Here is a 23,809-nt window from a genome sequence, read left to right on the forward strand (position 1 = left end):
CACATTTCAGAGAGTAACATTGTAAACAGAGTGTTCACATTATAGAGAGTAACATTGTAAACAGGAACAGTGTTCACATTTCAGAGAGTAACATTGTAAACAGAGTGTTCACATTACAGAGAGTAACATTGTAAACAGGAACAGTGATCACATTTCAGAGAGTAACATTGTAAACAGAGTGTTCACATTACAGAGAGTAACATTGTAAACAGGAAAAGTGATCACATTTCACACATAACATTGTAAACAGAGTCTTCACATTAGAGAGAGTAACATTGTAAACAGGAACAGTGGTCACATTTCAGAGAGTAACATTGTAAACAGAGTGTTCACATTATAGAGAGTAACATTGTAAACAGAGTGTTCACATTATAGAGAGTAACATAGTAAACAGAGTGTTCACATTATAGAGTAACATTGTAAACAGAAACAGTGATCAAATTTCCGAGAGTAACATTGTAAACACAGTCTTCAGATTAGAGAGAGTAACATTGTAAACAGGAACAGTGATCACATTTCAGAGAGTAACATTGTAAACAGAGTCTTCACATTAGAGAGTAACATTGTAAACAGGAACAGTGATCACATTTCAGAGAATAACATTGTAACCAGAGTGTTCACATTATAGAGTAACATTGTAAACAGAGTCTTCACGTTAGAGAGTAACATTGTAAACAGGAACAGTGATCACATTTCAGAGAATAACATTGTAACCAGAGTGTTCACATTATAGAGTAACATTGTAAACAGAGTCTTCACGTTAGAGAGTAACATTGTAGACAGGAACAGTGATCACATTTCAGAGAGTAACATTGTAAACAGAGTGTTCACATTATAGAGAGTAACATTGTAAACAGAGTGTTCACATTATAGAGTAACATTGGAAACAGAGTGTTCACATCACAGAGAGTAACATTGTAAACAGGAACAGTGATCACATTATGGAGAGTAACATTGTAAACAGGAACAGTGTTAACATTACAGAGAGTAACATTGGAAACAGGAACAGTGATCACATTTCAGAGCGTAACATTGTAAACAGAGTGTTCACATTATAGCGTAACATTGGAAACAGAGTGTTCACATCACAGAGAGTAACATTGTAAACAGGAACAGTGTTCACATCACAGAGAGTAACATTGTAAACAGGAACAGTGATCACATTTCAGAGCGTAACATTGCAAACAGAATGTTCACATTATAGAGTAACATTGTAAACAGAGTGTTCACATTTCAGGGAGTAACATTGTAAACAGGAACAGTGATCACATTTCAGAGAGTAACATTGTAAACAGGAACAGTGATCACATTTCAGAGTGTAACATTGTAAACAGAGTGTTCACATTATAGAGTAACATTGCAAACAGAGTGTTCACATCACAGAGAGTAACTTTGTAAACAGGAACAGTGCTCACATTATAGAGTAACATTGTAAACAGAGTGTTCACATTATAGAGTAACATTGTAGACAGGAACAGTGATCACATTTCAGAGAGCAACGTTGTAACCAGAATGTTCACATTATAGAGTAACATTGTAAACAGAGTGTTCACGTTACAGAGAGTAACATTGTAAACAGGAACAGTGATCACATTTCAGAGAGTAACATTGTAAACAGAGATTTCACATTATAGAGAGTAACATTGTAAACAGAGTGTTCACATTATAGAGTAACATTGTAAACAGGGTGTTCACGTTACAGAGAGTAACATTGTAAACAGGAACAGTGTTCACATTTCAGAGAGTAACATTGTAAACAGAGTGTTCACATTTCAGAGAGTAACATTGTAAACAGAGTGTTCACATTACAGAGTAACATTGTAAACAGAGTGTTCACATTTCAGGGAGTAACATTGTAAACAGGAACAGTGATCACATTTCAGAGAGTAACAATGTAAACAGAGTGTTCACATTATACAGAGTAACATTGTAAACAGAGTGTTCACATTTCAGAGAGTAACATTGTAAACAGGAACAGTGATCACATTTCAGAGCGTAACATTGTAAACAGAGTCTTCACATTAGAGAGAGTAACATTGTAAACAGGAACAGTGGTCACATTTCAGAGAGTAACATTGTAAACAGAGTGTTCACATTATAGAGAGTAACATTGTAAACAGAGTGTTCACATTATAGAGAGTAACATTGTAAACAGAGTGTTCACATTATAGAGTAACATTGTAAACAGAGTGTTCACATTATAGAGTAACATTGTAAACAGAAACAGTGATCAAATTTCCGAGAGTAACATTGTAAACAGAGTCTTCAGATTAGAGAGAGTAACATTGTAAACAGGAACAGTGATCACATTTCAGAGAGTAACATTGTAAACAGAGTCTTCACATTAGAGAGTAACATTGTAAACAGGAACAGTGATCACATTTCAGAGAGTAACATTGTAGACAGAGTGTTCGCATTATAGAGAGTAACATTGTAAACAGAGTGTTCACATTATAGAGTAACATTGTAAACAGGAACAGTGATCACATTTCAGAGAGTAACATTGTAACCAGAGTGTTCACATTATAGAGTAACATTGCAAACAGAGTCTTCACGTTAGAGAGTAACATTGTAAACAGGAACAGTGATCACATTTCAGAGAGTAACATTGTAAACAGAGTGTTCACATTATAGAGAGTAACATTGTAAACAGAGTGTTTACATTATAGAGAGTAACATTGTAAACAGAGTGTTCACATTATAGAGTAACATTGGAAACAGAGTGTTCACATCACAGAGAGTAACATTGTAATCAGGAACAGTGATCACATTATGGAGAGTAACATTGTAAACAGGAACAGTGTTAACATTACAGAGAGTAACATTGTAAACAGGAACAGTGATCACATTTCAGAGAGTAACATTGTAAACAGGAACAGTGATCACATTTCAGAGCGTAACATTGTAAACAGAGTGTTCACATTATAGAGTAACATTGGAAACAGAGTGTTCACATCACAGAGAGTAACATTGTAAACAGGAACAGTGATCACATTTCAGAGAGTAACATTGTAAACAGAGTGTTCACATTATAGAGAGTAACATTGTAAACAGAGTGTTCACATTATAGAGAGTAACATTGTAAACAGAGTGTTCACATTATAGAGTAACATTGGAAACAGAGTGTTCACATCACAGAGAGTAACATTGTAATCAGGAACAGTGATCACATTATGGAGAGTAACATTGTAAACAGGAACAGTGTTAACATTACAGAGAGTAACATTGTAAACAGGAACAGTGATCACATTTCAGAGAGTAACATTGTAAACAGGAACAGTGATCACATTTCAGAGCGTAACATTGTAAACAGAGTGTTCACATTATAGAGTAACATTGGAAACAGAGTGTTCACATCACAGAGAGTAACATTGTAAACAGGAACAGTGTTCACATCACAGAGAGTAACATTGTAAACAGGAACAGTGATCACATTTCAGAGCGTAACATTGTAAACAGAGTGTTCACATTATAGAGTAACATAGTAAACAGAGTGTTCACATTTCAGGGAGTAACATTGTAAACAGGAACAGTGATCACATTTCAGAGAGTAACATTGTAAACAGGAACAGTGATCACATTTCAGAGCGTAACATTGTAAACAGAGTGTTCACATTATAGAGTAACATTGCAAACAGAGTGTTCACATCACAGAGAGTAACATTGTAAACAGAGTGTTCACATTACAGAGTAACATTGTAAACAGAGTGTTCACATTTCAGGGAGTAACATTGTAAACAGGAACAGTGATCACATTTCAGAGAGTAACAATGTAAACAGAGTGTTCACATTATACAGAGTAACATTGTAAACAGAGTGTTCACATTTCAGAGAGTAACATTGTAAACAGGAACAGTGATCACATTTCAGAGCGTAACATTGTAAACAGAGTCTTCACATTAGAGAGAGTAACATTGTAAACAGGAACAGTGGTCACATTTCAGAGAGTAACATTGTAAACAGAGTGTTCACATTATAGAGAGTAACATTGTAAACAGAGTGTTCACATTATAGAGAGTAACATTGTAAACAGAGTGTTCACATTATAGAGTAACATTGTAAACAGAGTGTTCACATTATAGAGTAACATTGTAAACAGAAACAGTGATCAAATTTCCGAGAGTAACATTGTAAACAGAGTCTTCAGATTAGAGAGAGTAACATTGTAAACAGGAACAGTGATCACATTTCAGAGAGTAACATTGTAAACAGAGTCTTCACATTAGAGAGTAACATTGTAAACAGGAACAGTGATCACATTTCAGAGAGTAACATTGTAGACAGAGTGTTCGCATTATAGAGAGTAACATTGTAAACAGAGTGTTCACATTATAGAGTAACATTGTAAACAGGAACAGTGATCACATTTCAGAGAGTAACATTGTAACCAGAGTGTTCACATTATAGAGTAACATTGCAAACAGAGTCTTCACGTTAGAGAGTAACATTGTAAACAGGAACAGTGATCACATTTCAGAGAGTAACATTGTAAACAGAGTGTTCACAGTATAGAGAGTAACATAGTAAACAGAGTGTTCACATTATAGAGAGTAACATTGTAAACAGAGTGTTCACATTATAGAGTAACATTGGAAACAGAGTGTTCACATCACAGAGAGTAAAATTGTAATCAGGAACAGTGATCACATTATGGAGAGTAACATTGTAAACAGGAACAGTGTTAACATTACAGAGAGTAACATTGTAAACAGGAACAGTGATCACATTTCAGAGAGTAACATTGTAAACAGGAACAGTGATCACATTTCAGAGCGTAACATTGTAAACAGAGTGTTCACATTATAGAGTAACATTGGAAACAGAGTGTTCACATCACAGAGAGTAACATTGTAAACAGGAACAGTGTTCACATCACAGAGAGTAACATTGTAAACAGGAACAGTGATCACATTTCAGAGCGTAACATTGTAAACAGAGTGTTCACATTATAGAGTAACATGGGAAACAGAGTGTTCACATTTCAGGGAGTAACATTGTAAACAGGAACAGTGATCACATTTCAGAGAGTAACATTGTAAACAGGAACAGTGATCACATTTCAGAGAGTAACATTGTAAACAGAGTCTTCTCATTAGAGAGTAACATTGTAAACAGGAACAGTGATCACATTTCAGAGAGTAACATTGTAGACAGAGTGTTCGCATTATAGAGAGTAACATTGTAAACAGAGTGTTCACATTATAGAGTAACATTGTAAACAGGAACAGTGATCACATTTCAGAGAGTAACATTGTAACCAGAGTGTTCACATTATAGAGTAACATTGCAAACAGAGTCTTCACGTTAGAGAGTAACATTGTAAACAGGAACAGTGATCACATTTCAGAGAGTAACATTGTAAACAGAGTGTTCACATTATAGAGAGTAACATTGTAAACAGAGTGTTCACATTATAGAGAGTAACATTGTAAACAGAGTGTTCACATCACAGAGAGTAACATTGTAATCAGGAACAGTGATCACATTATGGAGAGTAACATTGTAAACAGGAACAGTGTTAACATTACAGAGAGTAACATTGTAAACAGGAACAGTGATCACATTTCAGAGAGTAACATTGTAAACAGGAACAGTGATCACATTTCAGAGCGTAACATTGTAAACAGAGTGTTCACATTATAGAGTAACATTGGAAACAGAGTGTTCACATCACAGAGAGTAACATTGTAAACAGGAACAGTGTTCACATCACAGAGAGGAACATTGTAAACAGGAACAGTGATCACATTTCAGAGCGTAACATTGTAAACAGAGTGTTCACATTATAGAGTAACATTGTAAACAGAGTGTTCACATTTCAGGGAGTAACATTGTGAACAGGAACAGTGATCACATTTCAGAGAGTAACATTGTAAACAGGAACAGTGATCACATTTCAGAGCGTAACATTGTAAACAGAGTGTTCACATTATAGAGTAACATTGCAAACAGAGTGTTCACATCACAGAGAGTAACTTTGTAAACAGGAACAGTGCTCACATTATAGAGTAACATTGTAAACAGAGTGTTCACGTTACAGAGAGTAACATTGTAAACAGGAACAGTGTTCACATTTCAGGGAGTAACATTGTAAACAGGAAAAGTGATCACATTTCAGAGCGTAACATTGTAAACAGAGTGTTCACATTATAGAGTAACATTGTAAACAGGGTGTTCACGTTACAGAGAGTAACATTGTAAACAGGAACAGTGATCACATTTCAGAGAGTAACAATGTAAACAGAGTGTTCACATTATACAGAGTAACATTGTAAACAGAGTGTTCACATTTCAGAGAGTAACATTGTAAACAGGAACAGTGATCACATTTCAGAGCGTAACATTGTAAACAGAGTGTTCACATTATAGAGAGTAACATTGTAACCAGAGTGTTCACATTATAGAGAGTAATATTGTAAACAGAGTGTTCACAGAGAGTAACATTGTAAACAGGAACAGTGATCACATTTCAGAGAGTAACATTGTAAACAGAGTGTTCACATTATAGAGTAACATTGTAAACAGGAACAATGATCACATTTCAGAGAGTAACATTGTAAACAGAGTGTTCACATTATAGAGAGTGACATTGTAAACAGAGTGTTCACATTATAGAGAGTAACATTGTAAACAGAGTGTTCACATTATAGAGTAACATTGTAAACAGGAACAGTGATCAAATTTCCGAGAGTAACATTGTAAACAGAGCCTTCACATTATAGAGAGTAACATTGTAAACAGGAAAAGTGATCACATTTCACAGATAACATTGTAAACAGAGTGTTCACATTATAGAGAGTAACATTGTAAACAGAGTGTTAAAATTATAGAGAGTAACATTGTAAACAGGAACAGTGATCAAATTTCCGAGAGTAACATTGTAAACAGGAACAGTGATCACATTTCAGAGTGTAACATTGTAAACAGAGTGTTCACATTATAGAGAGTAACATTGTAACCAGAGTGTTCACATTTCAGAGAGTAACATTGTAAACAGGAAAAGTGATCACATTTCACAGATAACATTGTAAACAGAGTCTTCACATTAGAGCGAGTAACATTGTAAACAGGAACAGTGGTCACATTTCAGAGAGTAACATTGTAAACAGAGTGTTCACATTATGGAGTAACATTGTAGACAGGAACAATGATCACATTTCAGAGAGTAACATTGTAAACAGAGTGTTCACATTATAGAGAGTAACATTGTAAACAGAGTGTTCACATTATAGAGAGTAACATTGTAAACAGAGTGTTCACATTATAGAGAGTAACATTGTAAACAGAGTGTTAACATTATAGAGAGTAACATTGTAAACAGAGTGTTCACATTATAGAGTAACATTGTAAACAGGAACAGTGATCAAATTTCCGAGAGTAACATTGTAAACAGAGTCTTCACATTATAGAGAGTAACATTGTAAACAGGAAAAGTGATCACATTTCACAGATAACATTGTAAACAGAGTGTTCACATTATAGAGAGTAACATTGTAAACAGGAACAGTGATCAAATTTCCGAGAGTAACATTGTAAACAGAGTGTTCACATTATAGAGTAACGTTGTAAACAGGAACAGTGATCACATTTCAGAGAGTAACATTGTTAACAGGGATAGTGTTCACATTACAGAGCGTAACATTTTTAACAGGGATAGTGTTCACATTACAGAGCGTAACATTGTTAACTGGGATAGTGTTCAAATTACAGAGAGTAACATTGTTAACAGGGATAGTGTTCACATTTCGGAGATTCACATTGTAAACAGGGATAGTGTTCACATTACAGAGAGTAACACTGTGCACAGAGAGGGCTGAATTTCGTATTGGCAACGGGCGTACAGGCAGCTGGCAAGAGGGGGTGTTTGGGGATACTCTGCCTTGGCCCTCGTTTCGGCGCCCATTGCAATTCTATGGCAGGTAGGCAATTGACTGCCTGCTGTCCCTTTAAGGGACAAGCTCCCACAATACCGGCACTGCTACTCGGAGCAGTAGCCACCGCCAGTACTATTACTAACAATGTTGAAGACCTGGGAAAGGTGGCTGGAAGTTGGGGTCGCAGGTGTCATATAGGTAGGCCCCGGAGCCAGGGTTGGGGTTTGGATTGATGATGGTGGGTGGGTAATCATTGCCTTGGGGGCCCTGACCTGCCCCTAGAGGAAACAACCCCCTCCCCTGCGATCTCGCTTAGAGGCTGCCGGGTTTTGCCTGGCAGCAGCCCTCCCCACCTTCCATTAAATTGAGATGGAGGTGGGACAAGGCCCTTCAGGGGCCATTAGTTGGACTAAATGGAAAGGGATCGAGAAGGCGACGGGCTCTCCTTTCCACTGCATTCCGACGCAATTTTATGGGCCCCTGCTCCATTTCTGTCCCTAGGGGTCCCATAAAAATCAGCCCAGAGTGTTCACATTACAGAGTAGCAGTGAGAAAGAGTAATGTTGTAAACAGAGTGTGTGTGTTCACATTACAGAGTAGCAGTGAGAAAGAGTAACGTTGTAAACAGAGTGTGTGTGTTCACATTACAGAGAGTAGCAGTGAGAAAGAGTAACGTTGTAAACAGAGTGTGTGTGTTCACATTACAGAGAGCAATAATGTAAACAGAGACAATGTTCATCATACAAACAGTATTGTAAGCAATAATAGTGTTCACATTACAGAGATAAACATCGTAATCAGGGAGTGTTCACATTACAGCGAATCTTCGCATTGCCGAGAGTAACGTTGTAGACAGAGACAGTGTTCATAACAGAGTAACATTGTAAACAGATAGTGTTCACATTACAGAGAGTAATATGCTGAACAGAGTGTGTTCACGTTATACAGCATAACATTGTAAACAGGGACGGCATTCACAATACAGAGAGTAACATTGTGAACAGGAACAGTGTTCACCTTTCAGAGAGTAACATTGTGGACAGAGTGTTCACGTTGCAGAGAGTAACATTGTAAACAGAGTGTGTGTGTTCACATTACAGAGATTAGCATTGTAAACAGGGATAGTGTTCACATTGCCGAGAGTAATAATGTAAACAGAGACAATATTCATAATACAAGCAGTATTGTAAACAATAATCGTGTTCACATTACAGAGATTAACATTGTAATTATTTATTTAGAGATACAGCACTGAAACAGGCCCTGCGGCCCACTGAGTCTGTGCCGACCAACAACCACCTATTTATACTTAATTCTACAATAATCCCATATTCCCTACCACATCCCCATCATTCTCCTACCACCTACCTACACTAGGGGCAATTTACATTGGCCAATTTACCTATCAACCTGCAAGTTTTTGGCTGTGGGAGGAAACCGGAGCACCCGGCGAAAACCCACGCGGTCACAGGGAGAACTTGCAAACTCCACACAGGCAGTACCCAGAACTGAACCCGGATCGCTGGAGCTGTGAGGCTGCGGTGCTAACCACTGCGCCACTGTGTTCAGATTACAGCGAATCTTTGCATTGCAGAGAATAACATTGTGAACAGAGACAGTGTTCATAATGCATAGAAATAGCAGCAGGAGTAGGCCATTCAGCCCCTCGAGGCTGCTTCATCATTCAATAAGATCATGGCTGATCTGACTGTGAGCTTAGCTCCACTTTCCTGCCTGCCTCTCATAACTCTTGACTCCCTTCTAGATCAAAAATCTGTCTAACTCAGCCTTGAATATATTCAATGTCCCAGCCTCCACTGCTCTCTGGGGAAGAGAATTCTAAAGATGAACAACCCTCTGAGAGAAGAAATTTCTCCTCATACCTGTCTTAAAAGGGAGAGTCCTTATTTTGAAACTTTTCCCCCTAGTTCTAGATTCTCCCACGAGGGGAAACATGCTCTCTGAATTTTACTGTTACTTGGCCAGTCCCTGAAAAGCCGCCTCAGAATTTTAGATGTTTAGATGTTTCAATAAGATCACCTCTCATTCTTCTCCTCTCCAATGAGTCTGGGCCCGACCTGCTCAACCTTTCCCCATAAGGCAATCCCTTCATCCCAGGAATCAGCCTTGTGAACCGTCTCTGAACTGCTTCCAATGCAAATATATCCCTCCTTAAGTAAGGAGACCAAAACTTCAGTACTCTAGGTGTGATCTCAACAAATGCCCTGTACGCAGCGGTAGCAAGATTTCCCTGCTTTTATACTCCATCCCCCTTGCAATAAATGCCAACATTACATCTGCCTTCCTGATTATTTGCTGTACCTGCATGCTAACTTTTTGTGATTCATGTACAAGGACATTCGGATCCCTCTGTACCGCAGCATTCTGCAGTCTCTCTCCATACAAATAATATTCTGCTTTTTCTATTCTTTCTGCCAAGGTGGACACCCTCACATTTTCCCACATTATATTCCATTTGCCAAATTTTTGCCCACTCACATAACCTATCTATATCTCTTTGCAGGCATGTTGTATCTTCCTTACAACTTGCTTTCCTACCTATATTTGTATCGTCCCCAAATTTGTCTACAATACAGTCGGTCCCTTCATCCAGCTCGCTAACATAGATCTTAAATAGTTGAGACCCCAGTACTGATTCCTGTGGCACTCCACTAGTTACAATTTGCCAACCTGATAATCCCCCATTTATCCTGACTCTCTGTTTCCTGTTACTTGGCCAGTCTTCTATCCGTGCTAATATATTACCCGCATCACCATGCGCTCTTATCTTGTGCAGTAACCTTTTATATGGAACCTTTTCGAATGTCTTTTGGTAATCCAAATACACTTTATTCACACTTCTTGGTGGATCCTCAAAGAACTTTCATAAATTTGTCAAACATGATGACCCTTTCATAAAACCATGTTGACTCTGCCTGATTGCATTATGGTTTTCTAAATGTCCTGCTACTACATCCCTCATAATGGATTCCAGCATTTCCCAATGACAGATGTTAGGCTAACTGACCTATAGTTTCCTGCTTTCTGTCACCCCATTTTTCTTGAATAGAGGTGTTGCATTTGCGGTTTTCGAATCTGTTGGGACCTTTCCAAAATCTAGGGAATTTTGGAAGATTACAGCCACTTCTTTTAAGATCCTAGGATGCAGGCCATCAGATTCAAGGGACTTGTCAGCCTTTAGTCCCATTAGTTTTCGAGCACTTTTTCTCTAGTGATAGTAATTGTTTTAAGTTCCTCCCTCCCTTTTGCGCTTGATTTTCTGCTATTCTTGGGATGCTTTTTGTGTCTTCTGCAGTGAAGACTTGTTCAAAGTCTTTCCCATTTCATTATTTCACATTATTAATTATTAATTCCCTAGTCTCATCCTCTAAGGGACCAACGTTTACTTTAGCTACTCTCTTTTTATATATTTGGAGAAGCTTTTACTGCCTGTTTTTATATTTCTTGATAGTTTACTCTCATACTCTAATTTCTTCCTTTTTATTTATTTCTAGTCAATCTCTGCTGGTTTCTAAAATGTTCCCAATTTTCAGGCCTACCACTAATCTTTGCAGAATTGTACGCCTTTTCTTTCAATTTGATACCATCCATAACTTCATTAGTTAACCACAGTGGTGCATCCTTCTCATAGAGTCTTTCTTTCTCAATGGAATGTATCTTTGTTGAGAGATATGAAATATCTCCTTAAATGTCTGCCACCGCTTCTCTATAACCTTTTAACTTGTTTTCCTAGTCCACTTTAGCCAACTCTGCCTTCATATTCCTGTAATTGCCTTTATTTAAGTTTTAGACATTGGTTTCAGCTCAAACATCTCACCCTCAAACTGAATGTGAAATTCTATCATGTTATGATCACTCTTGCCTCAAGGATCTTTGCTATGAGGTAATTAATTAATCCTGTCTTATTACACATTGCCAGGTCTAAAATGGCCTGCTCCCAGGTTGGTTCCAAAACATATTGTTCTAAAAAACTGTCCTTCATGCACGCTATGAACTCATCCTCAAGGCTACCTTTGCCAATTTGATTCGTCCAATCTATATGAAGATTAAAATCGCCCACAATTATTGCAGTACCTTTCTTTCAAGCCCTCATTATTTCTTGATTTATACTCTGTCCTACAGTGTAGCTGCTGTTAGGGGGCCTATAAACTACCCCCACCAGTGGCTTCTTTCCTTTGATATTTCTTATCTCCACCCAAACTAATTCTACACCTTGATCTTCGGAGCCAAGATCATTTCTCACTGCCGTACTGATCTCATCCTTTATTAACAGAGCTACCCCTCCTTCTTTTCCTTTCTTCCTATGCTTGCGAAATGTCACATACCCTTGAATATTTGATTCCCATTCTTGGTCATCTTGCAACCACATCTCTGTAATGGCTATCATATGATACCCATTTATTTCTATTTTTGCTATCAATTCATCCATCTAGTTACAAATGCTGCATTCAGATAAAGAGCCTTTAATTCAGTTTTCTAACCATTTTTCCCTACACTGACCTTATTTGCTGGTGCACTCTTATGTTTTGTACGTTCTGTCACTTCCTGTCACACTCTGATTATCGTTACCCATATCACTACCCCATACTATTGCCTTGTCCTTTCTCGTTAACTTTCTAAATTTTCCCTCACCTGAACCCTACCCCCCCTTTTAATTTAAAGCCCTCTCTACAGGCTTATTTATACAATTCACCAGGACACTAGTACCAGCGCCGTTCAGGTGAAGGCCGTCCCAACAGTACAGCTCCCTTTTTCCCCATGAATCAAAACCCATTTCTCCCACATCAATTGAGCCACGCATTCAATTCTCTGATCTTATTTACCATTTGGCAATTTTCTCATGGCTCAGGTAGTAATCGGAGATTATTACCTTTGTGGTTCTGCCTTTTAATTTAGCCACTAGCTGCTCATATTCTCTTGGCAGAATCATTTTCTTACTCCTATCTTGGTCATTGGTACCAACATGGACCATGACAACTGGATCCTTCCCCTCCGTCTCAAAATTCTTCTCCAGGCCCAAGGAGATGTCCATAACCATGGCACCAGGCAAGCAACATAGCCTTCGGGACTCAAGCTCTCAGCTGCAGAAAACGGTATCGATCCCTCTAGCTATTCTGTTCCATACTACTACTACTACTACATTCCTTTTTACCACCCCCCCCCCTCCTCAATCGAATGGCCCCCTGCGCCATGATACTGTGGTCAGTTTGCTCATCCTGCCTGCAGTCCCTGCTCTCGGCCACACGAACCTGTTGGACAAGTGCAAGGGCTGAAGCTCCTCCATTGCAATCTTCTGGATCCCCATACCTGCCTCTTTCTTCGTCACACTATCCTATCCCTAAGAATGGATCGAATCTGAAATACCTAGCCTAAGGGCTGTGACTGCCTCCTGGAACAAAGAGTCCAGGTAACTTTCCCCTGATGCATTACAGTGTCCGAATCTTGGACTCCAGCTCATCAACTCTGAGCTGTAGATCCTTGAGCTGCAGACACTTACTGCAGATGTAGTTGTGGTGGATCACAGTGGTGAACCACCCGATGCCACATGCTACAGCTGTAACACATCATCTTGCCTGCCAACTCTGGTGTGTCTTATTAAATTTAGAAATATCACTGATAATTTTTAGTTATATTGAACTAGTTAAACAACAAATTTAATACAATACTTATATCTCTCCAGTACCAGTTTAAACTACTGCCCCAGTTTAGAAAGGGGAAAAAAACCTTAAACTCACCAATCAACCTGAGAGAGGTGTAGAGAGTAACATTATAAACAGAGATAGCGTTCATGATACAGAGAGTAATATTCTAAACAAAGACAGTGTTTGTAATACAAAGAGCAACATTGTAAACAGATACAGTGTTCACATTACAGAGAGTAACATTGGCATCAAGGGATATGGGGATAGTGCAGGAAAATGGCATTGGGGTAGAAGATCAGCAATGATCTAATCAAATGGTGGAGCAGGCTCAAGAGGCTGAATGGTCTACTCCTGCTTCTATTTAATATGTTGCTATTACAGAGAGTAACACTGTAAACAGAGAGAGTATTCATATTACAGAGAGTAACATTAGAAACACAGTGTTCATAATACATAGAATAACATTGTAAACAGAGTGTTAACATTCCAAAGTGTAACATTGTAAACAGAGACGTCGTTCATATTACAGAGAGTAACATTGTAAACAGAAAGTGTTCACGTTGCATAGAGTAACATAGAGTAACATTGTAAGCAGAGACTTTGTTCATAATGCCCCGCCCACCAGGTTAAAAGTCAGGGGTGAACCAAGCTCCACCGGGCCTGGGAGCTACACAGAGATTTTACATGGCCCAGGAAGTCCTGATTCCAGAAGCTGCTGGCCAATCAGGGGGCCGGCAGCTCCTCAGTCTGACCAGTGCCACCGGGAGTGGTGGCCACTTTGGGGACTGTACCCATTGTGAGGAGGATCATGGACGCTGGGGCTGAAAAAGATGTGGGGTTTCGGGCCTCGCTGGGGACAGGAGGGGTGAAGATCAATCAGGAGGCAGTGGGAGGTGCACTCATGGGGGTGGCAGGAGTTGCTGGGAGGGCCTTCCTTGGGGCACAGGGTGCCCAATCAGGAGGGCCCCTCCCATCGGGTCTGCAAGGAGGCAGCTTGGTATGGCTGGGCGACCTCCACATCTGACAAAGTACCCGCCCGATGCTGGTAATATACCAGCGGTGGCAGGAGAAGGCTTTTAAGTGGCAATTAATTGGCCTGGGGTGGGTGGGCCATTTGTCACCTCTCCTGTCTTTGTAAAATTGCAGCGGGGGCGGCAAGGCAACGAGAACGGCAACCCCCCCCCAACCATCCTCCCCACTCCCATGGGAGGCGCAAAGTTCTGGCTAGTGTTCATATCAGAGCAATGTAAACAGAGACTAGTTCATGTTGCAGTGTAATATTCTAAACAGAGTAACAGTATAAACAAAACAGTAACGTTACAAAATACCAGAATAGCATTATAAACAAAGGCTCAAATTACATGGTAAAATGATAGGTAGTGATCCTGCAAAATAAGACAATGGTTGCTTATATCCTGTATATGTATTGCAGTCAGCTGTTTCAGTAAATCATAAAAGGCATCACAACTGACTTTAGTCTACGGATGTCCTAAGTGAAAGAGCACCAAAACTGACTGTTATACACAGAATAACACATATTAAAAATGGCCACTTGGCTCAGAGCTGCCATCCACCCCCACCGACCCCCCTCCCCCCCCACCGACCCCTTGGAACCACAGACAACCAGGAGGCAAAGACTGTGGACATTAGAAGGAAATGTTTTTAAAACCGATAATTTTAACCTGTACAGAAATCACTGAAGAAGTGATATCTCCCGTCTGGAATAGTCCTTTGTGTACAATGCAGGAAATGTAGAAGTAGAGTCATAGAGTCATAACGGCACAGAGGAGTTGAAGTCAGAAAAAGAACACCAAAAATAATAGGGTGCCAAGGGGCTAATTAGAGTGAGGAACTTAAAGTAATTAATATCAGTAAAGGAAAAGTACTGGAGAAACTAATGGGACTAAAAGCTTACAAATCCTCTGGATGATGGCCTACAAGCTAGAGTTCTAAAAGAGGAAGATGCAGAGATAGTTGATGCATTGGTTATGGATTGGAAGGTGGCAAATATAACACCACTATTCAAGAAAGAAGGGAGAGAGAAAGCAGGGAACTAAAGGCCAGTTAGCCTGACATCAGTCATTGAGAAAATGCTTGAATCTATTATTAAGGAGGTGTTGACAAACAAGGCAGTTGGAAAATCGTAATATGATTAGGCAGAGTCAACATGGTTTTATGAAAAGAAAATTGTGTCTGACAAATTTCTTAGTTTTTTGAGGATGTAACTAGCCAGGTAGATAAAGAGGAACCAGCAGATGTAATATATTTGGATTTCCAAAAGGCATTTGACAGGGTGCCACATAAAAGGTTATTACACAAGGTAGGGCCTCATGGGGTTGGGGGTAATACATTAACATGGATGGAGGATTGGTTAATAGACAGGAAGCAGAGAGTAGGGATAAACCAGACATTTTAACATTGGCAGGCTGTAACTAATGGGGTACCACAGGATCATTATTCACTTTGGTACGAATAATAGAAAAGCAGAATATTTTTTAAACAGTGAGAAACTTTTAAATGTTGGTGTTCAGAGGGATTTGGTGTCTTCATACAAGAAACTTAGAAAGTCAGCATGCAGGAACAGCAAGCAATTAGGAAGGCAAATGGCATGTTGGCCTCTATTGCAAGGGGATTGGAGTACAACAGTAAAGAGGTCTTGCTCCAATTGTACTGGACTTTGGTGAGACCATACCTAGAGTACTGTGTACAGCTTTGGTCTCCTTATATTATCCCCAACTCCATGAGCCCTTATCTTGCCTATTAACCTTTTGTATGGCACCTTATCGAATAGCTGGATTTCCAAAAGATACACTACATCTTCTGGTTCCCCTTTATCTACCCTACTAGATACATCCACAAAGAACTCTGATAAATTTGTCAAACAGGATTTCCCTTTAGTAAAACTATGTTGACTTGTTCTAATCACACTGTGCTTTTCTATGTGTCTTGTTAAGACTTCCTTCATAACAGATTCCAGCATTTTTCCAACTACAGGCTAACGCCTCTTTTCTCTCTCCCTCCTTTCTTGAAAAGCGGTGTTACATTTGCCAACTTCCAATCTGATGGGACCATTCCCGAATCTGATGAATTTTGGAAAATCATAGCTATGCATCCACTATCTCTGCAGCTGTCTCTTTTAGAACCCTACGATTTAGACCATCAGATACCGGGGATTCGCCAGATTCTAGTCCCTTAAGTTTCTCCAATACTTTTTCTCTGCTGATATGAATTTCCTTAATTTCCTCTTTTTAGCCCCTAGGTTACTGTCTATTTCTGGTATGGAACTTGTGGCTTCTACTGTGAAGACAGACACAAAATATTTGCTTAAATACCTCTGCCATTTCCTCACTCCCCATGATAATTTCTCCTGTCTCTGCTTCTAAGGGACCAATGTTTACTTTAGCTACTCTCTTCCTTTTTTTATAACTATAAAAGCTCTTATAATCTGTTTTTATGTTACTGGCTAGTTTATTCTTATATTCTATTTTTTCCTTTTTTTAATCAACATTTTGGCGGCCCTTTGCTGATTTCTAAAACACTCTCAATCCTCAGACTTGCTACTCTTTTTTTGTGACATTGTAAGCCTTTCCTTTTAATCTAATACTATACCTAACTTCCTGATTGAGCCACGGATGGGTCTTTCTTACTGAGTTTTTCTTTTTGACAAGAATGTATTTTTGTTGAACATTTTGAATTGTTTCTTTAAAGGTTTCCCATTGTTCATTTACTGCCATACGTTTTAGTCTATTTATCCACTTTACCTTAGCCAGTTCTACCCTCAGTAATCGGCTTTAAGTTTAAGATTCTTGTTTGTTATTTGGAGAATGACACTTTCAAACTTAACATGGAATTCAATGGTATTATGATCGCTGTTTCCCTGTGGATCATTTACTATGATATTGCTAATTAACCCTGCTTCATTACACAATACCAGGTCTAAGATAGCATTATCCCTGGTCGGCTCCACAATGTATTGCTCCAAGAAACTGTCCCGTAAACATTCTACAAACTCACCTTCCAGACCACTCCTACCAATTTCATTGTCCCAGTCTATTTAAGGATGGATATACTTGCCATGGATGTGGTGTAGCAAAGGTTCACGAGGGATTAGAGGTTGACCTATGATAAGAGGCGTGGTAAATTCAGCTTATACTCTCAGGAGTTTAGAAGAATGAGAGGTGATCTTGTTAAAACTTAAGATCCTGAGATGGCTTGACAGGGTAAATACTGAAAGTTTGTTGCCCCTGGCTGGAGAGTCTAGAACTAGGGAGCATAGTTTTGGGATAAGAGGCCGATCATTTAAGACTGAGATGAGAAATTTTTTCACTTGGAGGGTTATGATTCTTTGGAAATCTGAAACCCAGAGGGTTGTGGATGCTCCATCGTTGAACATATTCAAGGCTGAGATCGATGCATATCGAATGAAGGGATATGGGGATTGGATGCAAAGTGGAATTGAGGTCAAAGATCAGCCATGATCTTATTGAATGGTGGAGCAAGCTCGGTGACCGTATGAGCTACTCCAGCTATTATTTATTATGTTCTTATGAAACATTAGGCTGGAAAAGCACCTCCTCTGGGATTCCCAAATGTCAAATCAGTCATTTGATTTGGGGCTGGATTTTCAGCCCCTGCCCGTGCTGGATCAGAGGACCATTTTTGCAGAGACGGGATTGGGGGGAGCGGGGAGTGACAACAGGACTACCCGCCCGCAGATGGTGAGTAGCCGACACAGCTCATTAAGAGCCACTTACGGACAATTAAAGGAGGCTGATTTGGATTTTCCAGTCGGCCTTCAGGTTCCCAAAGGTGGCAGGAACCAGTTTAGGTGTCTGGAGGTAGCCTGCCAGCGGCAGACCAGGGGGTCAGTGCTCCAGGCATGCCTAGAGGCCCTCACTTTTGAACTACAAGAAAGCCCCCAGCGATTTAACATCCGCAGCACTTAAAGCAGCCAGAAGTACTGCACAAAGAACAGCTAGGCGTTGCGCAAACGACTACTGGCAACACCTATGCAGTCATATTCAGCTGGCCTCAGACACCGGAAACATCAGAGGAATGTATGATGGCATGAAGAGAGCTCTTGGGCCAACCATCAAGAAGATCACCCCCCTCAAATCTAAATCGGGGGACATAATCACTGACCAACGCAAACAGATGGACCGCTGGGTTGAGCACTACCTAGAACTGTACTCCAGGGAGAATGCTGTCACTGAGACTGCCCTCAATGCAGCCCAGCCTCTACCAGTCATGGATGAGCTGGACATACAGCCAACCAAATCGGAACTCAGTGATGCCATTGATTCCCTAGCCAGCGGAAAAGCCCCTGGGAAGGACAGCATTACCCCTGAAATAATCAAGAGTGCCAAGCCTGCTATACTCTCAGCACTACATGAACTGCTATGCCTGTGCTGGGACGAGGGAGCAGTACCCCAGGACATGCGCGATGCCAACATCATCACCCTCTATAAAAACAAAGGTGACCGCGGTGACTGCAACAACTACCGTGGAATCTCCCTGCTCAGCATAGTGGGGAAAGTCTTTGCTCGAGTCGCTCTGAACAGGCTCCAGAAGCTGGCCGAGCGCGTCTACCCTGAGGCACAGTGTGGCTTTCGTGCAGAGAGATCGACCATTGACATGCTGTTCTCCCTTCGTCAGATACAGGAGAAATGCCGTGAACAACAGATGCCCCTCTACATTGCTTTCATTGATCTCACCAAAGCCTTTGACCTCGTCAGCAGACGTGGTCTCTTCAGACTACTAGAAAAGATCGGATGTCCACCAAAGCTACTAAGTATCATCACCTCATTCCATGACAATATGAAAGGCACAATTCAACATGGTGGCTCCTCATCAGAGCCCTTTCCTATCCTGAGTGGTGTGAAACAGGGCTGTGTTCTCGCACCCACACTTTTTGGGATTTTCTTCTCCCTGCTGCTTTCACATGCGTTCAAATCCTCTGAAGAAGGAATTTTCCTCCACACAAGATCAGGGGGCAGGTTGTTCAACCTTGCCCGTCTAAGAGCGAAGTCCAAAGTACGGAAAGTCCTCATCAGAGAACTCCTCTTTGCTGACGATGCTGCTTTAACATCTCACACTGAAGAATGCCTGCAGAGTCTCATCGACAGGTTTGCGTCTGCCTGCAATGAATTTGGCCTAACCATCAGCCTCAAGAAAACGAACATCATGGGGCAGGATGTCAGAAATGCTCCATCCATCAATATTGGCGACCACGCTCTGGAAGTGGTTCAAGAGTTCACCTACCTAGGCTCAACTATCACCAGTAACCTGTCTCTAGATGCAGAAATCAACAAGCGCATGGGTAAGGCTTCCACTGCTATGTCCAGACTGGCCAAGAGAGTGTGGGAAAATGGCGCACTGACACGGAACACAAAAGTCCGAGTGTATCAGGCCTGTGTCCTCAGTACCTTGCTCTACGGCAGCGAGGCCTGGACAACGTATGCCAGCCAAGAGCGACGTCTCAATTCATTCCATCTTCGCTGCCTTCGGAGAATACTTGGCATCAGGTGGCAGGACTATATCTCCAACACAGAAGTCCTTGAAGCGGCCAACACCCCCAGCTTATACACACTACTGAGTCAGCGGCGCTTGAGATGGCTTGGCCATGTGAGCCGCATGGAAGATGGCAGGATCCCCAAAGACACATTGTACAGCGAGCTCGCCACTGGTATCAGACCCACCGGCCGTCCATGTCTCCGTTATAAAGACGTCTGCAAACGCGACATGAAATCGTGTGACATTGATCACAAGTCGTGGGAGTCAGTTGCCAGCATTCGCCAGAGCTGGCGGGCAGCCATAAAGACAGGGCTAAATTGTGGCGAGTCGAAGAGACTTAGTAGTTGGCAGGAAAAAAGACAGAGGCGCAAGGGGAGAGCCAACTGTGCAACAGCCCCAACAAACAAATTTCTCTGCAGCACCTGTGGAAGAGCCTGTCACTCCAGAATTGGCCTTTATAGCCACTCCAGGCGCTGCTTCACAAACCACTGACCACCTCCAGGCGCGTATCCATTGTCTCTCGAGATAAGGAGGCCCAAAAGAAGGCTGGAAAAGCACCTCCTCTGGGATTCCCAAATGTCAAATCAGTCATTTGATTTGGGGCTGGATTTTCAGCCCCTGCCCGTGCTGGATCAGAGGACCATTTTTGCAGAGACGGGATTGGGGGGAGCGGGGAGTGACAACAGGACTACCCGCCCGCAGATGGTGAGTAGCCGACACAGCTCATTAAGAGCCACTTACGGACAATTAAAGGAGGCTGATTTGGATTTTCCAGTCGGCCTTCAGGTTCCCAAAGGTGGCAGGAGCCAGTTTAGGTGTCTGGAGGTAGCCTGCCAGCGGCAGACCAGGGGGTCAGTGCTCCAGGCATGCCTAGAGGCCCTCACTACCTGCCTGGGTGCAGGAGCAGCCACAGGCCACCTTGAACACAAGAACACAAGAAATAGGAGCAGGAGTAGGCCATTCAGCCCTTCGAGCCCACTCCACCATTCAGTGAGATCATGGCTGATCTTCTACTTCAACACCATTTTCCTGCACTATTTCCGTAACACTTGATGTTTTAATATGTAGAAATCTATCGATCTCAGTCTTGAACATACTCAACGACTGAGCCTCCACAGCCATCTGGGGCAGAGAATTCCAAAGATTCACCATCCTCTGAGTGAAGAAATTCCTCCTCCTCTCAGTCCTAAATGACCTGCCCCTTATTCTGAAACTGTGTCCCCTGGTTCTGGACTCCCCAGCCCAGGCAAACATCCTTCCTGCATCAACCCTGTTGAGCCCTGTAAGAATTGTGTATGTTTGAATGAGATCACCTCTCATTCTGAGAGGTCCTGTAGAGGTGTTTCCCTCCCACCACTGTGGGTGGCCTGGCTCCAGGATCCATTTTTTAATTTAAACTTTAAAAAAGTTGGAGAGGGGCCACCTCCATCTTGAAGCGTCCTTTCCTTTACTTCCCATCTATTGCAGCCTGCTGCTCCATTCAAACTGGAACGATTCTGATTGGCCCTTCTGCTTCAAGAGCCTGCCTGCCATCCTTAATTGGATGACAAACCCATCTTCAGGTCAATTAAAGGGGCATCCCCGTGAAAATCACAATGAGTGACTGTTTCCCTGCCCAAGAAGTCTCCTGGTAGTATGTAGTGAGAAAATAGAAACACTGAAGGTGGTACAGATTTCCTTATACTCTTTTCCTAGTGCTGCATAGTTAGAAGAAGGCCATTTGGCCTGTTGTGTTCATGCCAACTCTCTGTAAGAGCTACTCAGCTCATCCCACTCCGCTGTCTTTTCCCCGTAGCCCTGCAAATCTTTTCTGTTCAGATAATTATCCAATTCCTTTTGAAAGCCTTGATTGAACCTGCCTCCACCATGGTGTCAGATAGTGCTTTCCAGATCCTAACCACTCACTGCGTAAAAAATGTTTTCCTCATGTCACCATTGCTTCTTTTGCCAATCATCTTAAATTGGTGTCCTCTCATTCTCAATCCCTCTGCCAATAGAAACAGGTTCTCCCTATCTACTCTGACCAGACCCCTCATGATTTTGAACACCTCTATCAAATCTGCTCTCAACCTTCTCTTCTTTAAAGCCCCAGCTCCTCCAGTCTATCCACTGAGGTCTCTCTTCCCCAGATCCATAAATCTTTTCTGTATCCTCTCCAATGCCTTCACATCCTTCTTAAAGTGTGGTCCCAGAATTGGAAACTATAGGAACATCGGAACATACTCCAGTAATTCTGTTTATCATGCTTTGGCTCAGTGGTAGCATTCTTGTCTTTGAGTCAGAAGTTTGTGGGTTCAGATTCCTTCCAGAGACTTGAGCCTCTAATCTAGGCCGCACCTCATTGTAGTTGTTTCGTCTTTATGTTGTTTCTGGTTCCCAAAAGTTGGAAAGAATCACACTTTAAACTTGGAAAAGGCTGGAATCAGTCTTGTTTATTTCAATACCATGCTTGTGCTGTAGAACTTGGTTGAAATGGTTCTTGTGTTACATATAACATGACTCCCCAGTGCAGCCGTGAATGTGGCCCCCTACTGGAACACTTACACATAACAACTAGTTCCCAGCTAATTAGTTCCGAAGACTTTACAGATAGTATAACAATATATACATATATAACATTCCTCTTTCTTTAAAACATAATGCCCCTATATCAATATAACTGTCAATATAAATAAAAAAGATTATCATCCGACTTGTGGAAACAATCTGAAACCCTTTTTAGAGTCTTTTATAGCGTGTATTCTTTTTCTTTTTTAATATTATTCACAGTATCGCTTGGGTGGTAAGATGTTGTGCCTCCATCTTGTAGATTTGGTATTTGTTGCTCTTAGTGGTGAGTTGGCACGCTGTACAGGCGATGTTGTGTCATTTGCTGGTGATGTGTTTAATGTTGTCTCACTGGATAGTGATGTTTCCGGTGTTGTTGATGGTCTTTTCTGTTGTTCCAGCTCAGGTGTAGGTTGAATATGGATTCTGTTCCTTCTCATTTGGTTACTGGTCTCAATGATATATGACCTTGGAGTGTCAGCTTCACTAACAACTTTTGCTGGGCTCCAGGTTTTCATGATTGGATCCTGTACTTGTACAGTTTGTCCTTTCAACAGTTCGGGTCGGGATTTAGCATATTTGTTGAAGTGTTGTTCTCCTCTTACCTGTGCTTCAGTGAGTTGTTATCTCACTTCCTCCTGGTCACTTGAAGGATGTATTTTGCTTGGCAGAGTTATCTTATATTTTCTTCCATTTAACAGCTCTGCAGGTGATTCCATGTCAGCCTTGAGAGGTGTGGATCGGAGTGACAATAAGGCCAGGTTTGGGTCTTCCTTCATCTCTTGGCATTTCACAAGTGTTCTTTTGACCGTCTGGACGTGTCTTTCTATAAATCCGTGTCCCCGTGGGTAGTGTGTTGATGAGGTGATGGTGTTGAACTCGTATTGGTCAGTGAATTCCTTAAATTCCATGGATGTAAATTGGGTGCCATTGTCGCGTATTAACCTTTCAGGAATCCCTTGCTGAGATTATTGTTGTGGCTCTCAAGTCTTTCATCTTCCAAGTAAAAGGGAATTTTGAGTAGTTGTCTGCGACTGTGAGACACCATACTTGGTTATGTGTGAATAAATCGACTCCTACAGTATGCCATGCTCTGGGTGGTATTTCGGTAGCTATCATCTCTTTCTGTTGTGAGTTTCTGTACTTCTGGCATACATTGCATGTAGACACCATATTTTCAATATCTTTGTATAAGTCTATCCAGTACACAGC

General features: G+C 41.0%; 1 protein-coding gene across 7 annotated transcripts in view; it reads left to right on the forward strand.

Annotated features, from left to right (window-relative positions):
- The window catches only part of LOC137375763 (ran-binding protein 17-like), a 1,067,965-nt gene that overhangs the window by 987,836 nt on the left and 56,320 nt on the right, over positions 1–23,809 (forward strand). The window contains exon 26 of one of the 7 annotated variants that reach the window (XM_068043159.1): positions 23,299–23,372. The exons of the other annotated variants lie outside the window; for them this stretch is intronic. Within the exon in view, the coding sequence (XP_067899260.1) occupies positions 23,299–23,310 (12 nt within the window). The 3' untranslated portion in view covers positions 23,311–23,372. Of the gene's footprint in view, positions 1–23,298; positions 23,373–23,809 lie in introns of those variants that run through there. 7 annotated transcript variants of the gene reach the window in all.

Source organism: Heterodontus francisci, chromosome 12, assembly GCF_036365525.1.
Source record: "Heterodontus francisci isolate sHetFra1 chromosome 12, sHetFra1.hap1, whole genome shotgun sequence".
Lineage (NCBI taxonomy): Eukaryota > Metazoa > Chordata > Chondrichthyes > Heterodontiformes > Heterodontidae > Heterodontus > Heterodontus francisci.